At 34.9% G+C, this 9,055-nt stretch overlaps 1 protein-coding gene across 10 annotated transcripts in view; it reads right to left on the minus strand.

The window, feature by feature from the left end:
• Window positions 1–8,701, minus strand: part of LOC119596952 (translation initiation factor IF-2-like) — a 13,232-nt gene extending 4,531 nt beyond the window's left edge. The window contains exons 1-9 of one of the 10 annotated variants that reach the window (XM_037946347.1): window positions 7,789–7,873; window positions 5,222–5,326; window positions 2,830–2,925; window positions 2,406–2,507; window positions 1,622–1,729; window positions 1,166–1,255; window positions 944–1,033; window positions 534–620; window positions 146–226 (exon numbers count right to left, since the gene is read on the minus strand). In XM_037946347.1, coding sequence (XP_037802275.1) covers window positions 146–226; window positions 534–620; window positions 944–1,033; window positions 1,166–1,255; window positions 1,622–1,729; window positions 2,406–2,507; window positions 2,830–2,925; window positions 5,222–5,326; window positions 7,789–7,800 — 771 coding nt within the window. In that variant the 5' untranslated portion in view covers window positions 7,801–7,873. Of the gene's footprint in view, window positions 1–145; window positions 227–533; window positions 621–943; window positions 1,034–1,165; window positions 1,256–1,621; window positions 1,730–2,405; window positions 2,508–2,829; window positions 2,926–5,221; window positions 5,327–7,788; window positions 7,946–8,577 lie in introns of those variants that run through there. The other 9 variants (XM_037946346.1, XM_037946344.1, XM_037946343.1 and 6 more) reach the window with 9 other exon arrangements.
• Between the last annotated feature and the right edge of the window lie 354 nt (window positions 8,702–9,055).

Genomic DNA, 9,055 nt, shown 5'->3' on the forward strand with positions numbered 1-9,055 from the left:
AATAAGATAACACTTTCAACAGCACACTTATACCATTATAACATTTTTCTTAACCCCTAATTCTCCTTAAAACTTGGGCTCTATGTATTCAAGTTAGTCAATGTACTAAATACTAACTTCCCTTTCAAAATACTCTAGGACTTACCCCATTCTCTTCCGGCTGCACTTTCACTGGTTTGACATCAACGGCTTCTTGCTTCTTATTGTTGAGGGCCGCCTTCTTTGCCTGAAATTAATTACAACAAATATTATTTCTGGTTCTCCCCTGAACTTGTACCAGAGACTGTACCAGTTACATAAGATGGTCTCAAAATAATTGCTCAATCAGTTTTTATCACTTAATACTGCTAAAATGGAAAAAATGATTCATACAGAATTGACCCATTTTAAAGTCCACCTCAGGCAACTTAACTGATAGGCTTCTTGCTATTATATCTGAAGTTTATATTCGCTGATATCCATTTTCTTTTGGATTAATGCCGATATCGTTTCTTTGAGATTATACCTACTTCCTTTAAATATCTCTAACTCACCTCATTTTCTTCCGTCTGTTCTTTCACTGGTTCGACATCGCTGTTAGCTATGATTCCTTTCTTTTTATTCTTGACAGCCTTCTTTGCCTGAAATTGATTAGAACTGTAATATTATTTCTAGTTCTTCTTTGGACCTGTGCCATAGACTGTACTAGTTACTTAAGGTACAGTCTCAAAAAACTGTTCAATCATTATTTATTGCTGAATACTATTAAAATGGAAAATATAATTTATAAGCTAATGACCCATTTTGAAATCTGCCTTTGGCAACTTAACTGATAGGTTTCTTGGTATTGTATCTAAATTTTATGTTCACCGAGCCCACTGTCCTTTAGGTTTAATGCTAACTTTTTTCTTTTTTTTTTTTGAGATTATACCTACTTCCTTTAAATATCTCTGGATTTACTCACCTCATTTCCTTCAGTCTGTTCTTTCACTGGTTTGACGTTGCCATTAGCTATGACTCCTTTCTTCTTGTTCTTGACAGCCGCTTTCTTTTCCTGAAATTGATCAAAATCATTTCTCTCTTTTAACCAGTTCTCCTTGAATTTGGGCACTAGACTGTATTCTCCTCAAACACTAAGTTACACAAAGCAACTAATTCCTTCAAAGATATATGACGATTTACTCACCGCCTTTTGTTCTGGCTGCACTTTCTCAGACTGGACATCACTATCCGCGAGGATCCCTAGCATCTTTATCTTTTTAGCCTTCTTCTTTACCTTAAAAAAAAAAAAATAAATAATAATAATAATAATAATTTAAAGATGGATATGTTACATAGTAACTAGTACATAACCCTAATACCATTTTTCACGAGTAGATTAACCCGTTATTGCTGGGGATAAGAATTCACTGAGATCAATTACACTGTAGTGATATCTGGCAACGGCAAGACAGTGGGTGCGGGAGTCAGCTGCGTGAAGCCAAACGTCCCGCTCCACTCGCACGTACAAGCTTACCCTGCCGAGAACCCCGTTTTCTATGACGTGTCTACACGTGAACCGTCAATAACGGGTTAATATCCACCTTCTGAAACTGCACATATCAAGGTAGCTTCCCCAGTAACTCAATCATATCCCAAATACCTTAGGACTATCCGCTCCTGTTTCCATGGGCTGCTGATTCTCTTGCTCGGATATGCCATTGGGTGAGCCTTCTTGCTGCTTTTTCTTTTTGGCACCTTTCTTCTTCAGCTGTAAAGGACAAACCACACCTTGATTTTTTTTGAACTGCGGATGTAGATACAGAGGAATATTTCTATCTTTTCTTAGATATGTACTGAAGTAAATAACTGAGTAAGCGCATTTATATTGGTTTATGTAAAATATAGACAGTCTGCTCACACAACATCAACACAAATATCCAAACTGTTGATGTTGCCAAAATTTCAACCAAAAGGGTTGTTGACAAATATAACATTTCCACTTCATAATAAATTGATTTATAAATAACTTTCATTTTTCAGAGTAAGCAAAAAGCCCCAAAAATATGTGCCATTTAAATATATATATATATATATATATATATATATATATATTATATATATATTATATATATATATATATATATATATTATATATACACATATATATATTATATATATATATACACATATATATAATATATATATATATATTATATATATATATATTATATATATAATATATATATATAATATATATATAATATATATATATAACACACATATATATATATAATATATATATATATATATATATATATATATATATATATATATATATAAATATATATATATATATATATAAATAAAACACTACAGGGCACGGAAACAAGCATTCTTATGAAATTAATCAATTCTACTAAAGGAGATGGATTTTTCCAATTTACTTTTGGGCCTTTTTCTTCTGTTAACTTGGGCTGCAGAACCTGCTCCTGGGTGCCGTTTTCTGTCTTCTCTTCCTGCTTTTTCTTTTTTAGGATCTTCTTTGGCTAAATTAGAGTACAAGTAAAATTGTGAATGACAAAGGGGTTTTTAGTGCTTTTTATATCTCTATATGTAAATGCGTACATATATCTGTACATGCAATTATTCTAGTTGTTTTTACAAAATCAATTTGATAAGAACACACTTCCATGTGTGTATAATACATGAGTATATATGTATGAATGTATATATGTATATCAAATTACAGACAAGTATCTATCAGATGTCTCAACACCTCAACATACAGGTAGTATTCTAAGTGACTTTCAAAACCTGCTTCTTTGACAAAGCCAATACAACCACAGAAGACAAACTTTTCTCAATTACTTTTAAAATCTTTTCTTCTGTCAACTTCGGCTTCTTCTGAATGCCATCATCTCCTGCAATCCCTTGCTGCTGCGACTTCTTCTTGATCTTCTTTGTCTACGTTAGATTACAATTGGCTATAAGTTCTTGACATTTATTTCTAGTATCTATGCCCCCAAATCTTATGTAATAGATTTCATAAGATTTTGTGCATATTATTATTTTTCTTTTCCTTTTTTTTTTTTTTTATCTCATTACATCAAATAAATGGAAAAAAAAAAAACAGTATAATTAAATATTGTACATGTACTAATACAAAAGTATTATTATGTAGATGGTGCACTCCACAATAATTACTGAATAAACTTTTTTTTACCCAAGAGAAGAAAAAGGAGAAAAAGAATAAGAATAAGAACAATGTGTATATCATACTCCAAACCATTCAAACATTATTATATGAAAAAGTACATAATGTGGCCATACAAATAAATGAACAGAAGAATTCAATAACAAAACATGAAGCCACTGGCCATGGAAGTACAATATCTTCTTGTAAATTCTGTTCCACAAGTGTTCTGCTACCAAGGTGTCAATTAGTAGGCATTGCATGACCTCACCTGATTTTCCCAATCTGTAAATTTTTAGTTTTTTTGTAATGCTACTGATATTGTTATAATCCTCATTGACATTATGTTTATCCTACTTTTATCAAAATACTATTAGCAATAATAATAAAAATAATAATGATAATGATGATGATGATAATAATAATAATAATAATAATAAACTATGATTGAGAGAAAAGTGTAAATAAGTGAGATAGGTTAAGTTTAGCAATTGACTCCTTGGTGACTAAGCACTTGTGTAGCCACCTATACTTCAAAAACACTCAATTGATAAACTAAAATCACAGTGGGCATGGCATGTATTGTCAATGTCATCCCTGCCCATTGGATTAAATAAAATGTGGCACTATGCTAGGCTTCATTAATTCAAAGAGGAGGAAAACCATGCACTAAACATCAACTCCAGACTAAAACTCAGGAGGTAAACAGCATGGGTATTGAAGATGAGACTGACTGCACATTCTGCATTTAATATTTCAAAAAAAGTGGAGGTATTCCTAATAATGACCTAAAAGCCTTTCATGACAATATTTAGTGACTACTCTGGTAAAAGGCAGCTTGGGGTACCTCTAGGCCACAGTACCTGCACTTCTGCTTACATCCATATCAAGAAGTCTCCCAGTTTCTCTCATATTTTCAACTGACTATATATTTATAAAAACAACAGGCAGGATTCCCTTCCAATGTATATTTAATAAAACCACATATAATAAGTATAAAACTCACATGCTAATCCCAAAAAAAGCAGTTGACATTCCAAATTACATTCCTATATGAAACAAATGGCAGCCAGGAAAACAATACATGCCTATCATTTCTGCTTCACTGTAAAAACAGACAAGATACACATTGTATGACGATGTTAGCTGGTAAACAAAATTATGATCAACATTCAAACTGCTATTCTCATTCCCATTATTTAGTATTCTGAACAATATCATTATTTTCCTTTCAATAATTATTGAAAACATAGCAAATTCTGTCATTATGGTTGCTTTTAGTATTGAAATAATCCCAAAGAAAGATGTTAAAAATTGCCAGCCCTCTCAGAATGTAAAATCAAAGCAGTCCACCCTTAAAGAGGTTAAAAAGCTTCTGAAGAAGGCTAATGACAGTAGTTCAATATTACAGAAAGGACAACATGCATTTGGATCATTTGTAGGGTCCTGTAATAGGATGCACAGACTAGTCCTCTTTACCAACAAAATATCTCTATTATTACAATGTATCAATAACACATCTTAAAAAATCTTCTAGCTCTCCATCCTCCATAAAAAACTCCTTTAAATTGGTAAATCGCAAATGCCATGGTAAGAGCTGGGAATGTGTTAATGATGGACCATGCAGCTCAGAAGAATTCATGGGAAACTGATTTTCCCAATTCAACTTCAAGACTTTCTATAATTTACAGTATCTATGCATACATTAGACTTTCAAAAAATACAGAAATAATACATTTAATTAATTCACCTATTTATCTCTTCATGAAGTGAAAATATATGACATAACCTGTTAAATTAAAGATACCACAAATGATATTTTCACCCTCATGAATACTAATACCTGGTTCTTCTTCGACACACCAACATCTCTATTATGCAAGTCATCAGATTTTATGCATATCAGTCCCATGCTTCAAAAGTGTAAAAGCAATATGCAAAATATGTATCACACTTCAAGCTTCCCCCACTTTTTTTTTTTTTTTTTTTTTTTTTTTTTTTTTTGTTAATATTAGCAAAAAAAAAAAAAAAAAAAAAAAAAAAAAAAAAAAAGTCAAAACAGCTTACCAAATTTGGGCTGCTGCCTTCGTTGTTCGGCCCAGTCTTCTTTTTCTTTCCTGTAGAACCTTCTACAGGTTCTGTCAACTTGCGTTTTACAGTCTTCTTAACCATCTGCAAAACAAAAAGATAGATGAAAGCAGAGTAAAGAAAAGAAAAGGCAATAACAGTGGAGCTCAATAATTAACCCTTTGCCGACGGGTGGCATGTACACACATGCCATGGCATGGCAGGACTATCTGCCAGGGGCATGTATGTACATGCCATGAGTTTTTTTTTTTTGTTACAATCATGGCAAAATATTATTTTTCTGCAACTGAAAGTGTGATTAAGTCGTAAAAAAAAAAAAGAAAGAGAAGAAACAGAAGAAGAAGAAAGAAAGATGATGATTTCAACTCCATGATGCCGCACACTGCTTATTTTATTTAGACTATAGACTGAATAATGATAAACTATGGAGTTTATATAACAACAAAAATACCCTTCAGTCTCGATTTATCAGGATGTATGGCAAGTAGAGACTTTAGAAAATAATGAAAACTGAAAAGACAACATATGCTTGTAGTATTACAAAGAAACGGCATGGGATGCTGGTATTTGGCATGGGTGGTCGCGCATGCTAGGGCGACGATATAAGCCCCTGGCAGCGAGGCCCGGGCCACTAGGAATACTACCCGTCAGGAAAGGGTTAATAAGCATTTAAACTTCTGGCTGCAACCAAATTTTCTGTCAATCAACATGTTTACTTTGGGGCATCAAGTCAACTAGTTCCTGAATTACTAAGCACATGTAATTTTTTTTTTCTCTCAATTATTAATTCCTGCTCTTCAATGTTTACGTATTTTATATATTATTTTGATAACAATGTACTTTAACTAAATTATAGACATTTAACTATACAATTACTTATAATAATCTGCCCATGGGCATTTTCATGACTTTGTTAATAAATAGTTAAATGCAAGGGTCTGTGCCCCCTGCATTTGACTATATATTGACCAACCCCTGCCCTGGACAAAGATTCCACCATACATACAGCAGAATAGAGAACAGGACAGACTTGACATCGGGTGCTTCCCCATATTGGTCGTACAGTCTACCATGCTGTAAATATGTGGAAGATTCTTTGTCTTTCATTGCGGGGGTTGAGCAGTAGCCCCAGGAGGGGCTGCAGGGGGCATTACGCAAAGCAACACACCAAAACCAAGGTATCATGTGATCCCAAAACACAAACCTAACCTTTCCTACCTTCTACTTATTCCCTAAACAGGGGGGGGGAAGCCCCTCCTGTACACTCCTTTGTTCATAATGTACAACATGCCAACTTACAGAAACTGTGACATAAGGAACTCTGAAATTGTGTTGTTTCTGGCTATTTTGGTAATTTTCTGGAATAGCATGGCATAATCGATTGTGACAATTTTGGTATCGATGGTTTCCCCTAACCTTCTAGTACACATATATATATGTAGGACTTACACTGTGGAACACCCCCTGCATTCTTGACCCTGATAGGAGGGGAGGTATTAAGGAAATTGCAGGGTAAAATAAGAATAATACACACACCAATCCCCGACACTCTCTCCTAGCACGACTATGAGGATGATTCTTTGTTTTCCTGGGAAGGGGTTGGGCAACCCCCAAGAGGGGGGTCACTTGGGGTACAGGCCCCTTCACTAGACAATATAGGGACTGATTCTATGTATATTATTCATATTTATCCTGCAATTTACCAAGTACTTTTCATGCCTTCCCTTGCTATGGGGGCAATGAATGGTGCAGCATACATTTGGATAGTAGAGTGAGAAGAATACATCAATACCAAAATCATTATAACAGGTTATGCAATGCTATTCCTGAAAATTACCACAATTTCTTATGCTCTATATGATGGCAGCGTCCATTTCTCTCTACCTCTGTGTTGCTCTTGGAAACATTAAAACATCCTGTATCCCACAATTTCCCCAGTGCTTTTCATGCCCTCCCCTGCTATCGGAGCTAAGAATGAGATATGTCATAGTTCTACGGTGAATGTCCTACATGTTTGGCCAGTAGAGGGTGTGAGGAATTCATTGATACCAATATCGTTATGATTGGTCATGCGAAGGTATTCCAGAAATTTACCCCAACTTAAGTTTTTTATTTCTTTCTCTCCCGCACATCATATAACTTTGTTATTATCAACTTGCAAAGGTAATTCCAAACATGAAAAGTGTCTTGTTTTCGTTCATTCCTTTCATTACATGCAAAATCTCCCTTGTAATAAATGGCTGTGGGGAACAAACTATTTCTCCCCGACCTCCTCACTTCAGGGTTTCCTCACAAACCCTTGTAGATGGGTCAGAACTGAATAAAACTATTGTAAATGCAACAGCATCGGCGAGGAGGTAATTTATAAAAGAATTTCCCTTCGGAACGTCCTTATCTACGTCTAATGTTCGCTCCATAGACAGGGCACGTGAATCGCAACATCAACCATTACACTGTACTCTACGCCTCTTCCCCATATCTAACACTCTTAATCCAACCCCCTACCTTACCAAAAACACAACACACATCACCCAAAATAAACATACCTTATCCAACATCGTGTTGAGAAAACCCCACGGGTGCTTGAAAGTAACAAAATAAAGAGAAGAACCACCACGACACCCTTTCACGTCCGCCCGTCCAGCTGGCACTGAGAAAACACGTGTCTCTGCTCCCTCTTTGCACCGCGTGGGGACATTCGCTAAACCAGGGTCGCGTCGTGGTCCTGTTTTTTATTAATTTATCTATTATTTGTGTGTGTGATGTTATTGGTTATTTTTCTTTATGTGTTCCTTTTTTTTGAGGGGGTGGGGGTTGACTTGTGTGATTTGTTTGGGCGGTTGGTGGGTTTTGGTATAATTTCCGTGTGGGTTTTACAGGATTCGAGGGAGGTACGTCGCCGTATCGTGAGCCGTATTTAGTTTTCAATGTGGGTATGGTTGTATTATAGTTATTCCTTAGTTATTTGGGTACAGGTTTTCTTACAGTTCTTATTACAGTTGACGTTACACTTACCTTCAAGTAATTCAGTTTATCAATTATTCATTACCAGGGCCCGCAAGAGAAATAAAATACGTAATCAATCATAAATATAAACTCAAATTACAACACGAACAACCACATGTTCAACCGAGTTATTATTTCGGCTGGATATGTATATAACTCCACTTTACCTCTGTTATTTCTGTTTAGCGGAATATATACACACCATTAAACGAAACCAAGAGAACAAAACAGTACCCCCAAAACTCTAATATGAAACACTGCATTTCAGAGGGAATTTAATACTTCGAATTCACATCAAGACGAAATAAAACTTATGAATATCCACTCACTCCGTCTTTCTGTGCCTTCTTCCTTGGAAATATCAAGTAAATTCACCTTAAAAGCCAGTCTGTAATACCGCACGCCTAAGCTCTTGGCTATTAGTGATAACACTGACTGGTGGACTCTTGGCTCTGGACTCCCTATACTTGGTTGCCATTGGTTGCAAGGTTGAGTTAGATTTTAGAGTATTCTTTTTAATCCCTTTTAAACATTAAATTAGATTTTTTGTGTGTGGAGAGGGAGGATGTATTATGACCCCGTGAGTAAGATGGAAATTGAATTAAAACGTGATAAATATATTTATAAGTAAATGAAAGCGTTTGTTTGACTGATTCTCGAAAGACTAGATGCAAGGTATATTATATACTCATCTATTCAAATGGCTACTGCTTTTTATTTTCATGATATTGGGTGTTATCTAAAAATCTGAGACTGGCCAAAAGAACACCGCTCTTAGAAGGACCGATGATGCTGTTAAAAGTTGCA

This window comes from Penaeus monodon, chromosome 38, assembly GCF_015228065.2.
Source record: "Penaeus monodon isolate SGIC_2016 chromosome 38, NSTDA_Pmon_1, whole genome shotgun sequence".
NCBI classification, from domain to species: Eukaryota; Metazoa; Arthropoda; class Malacostraca; order Decapoda; family Penaeidae; genus Penaeus; species Penaeus monodon.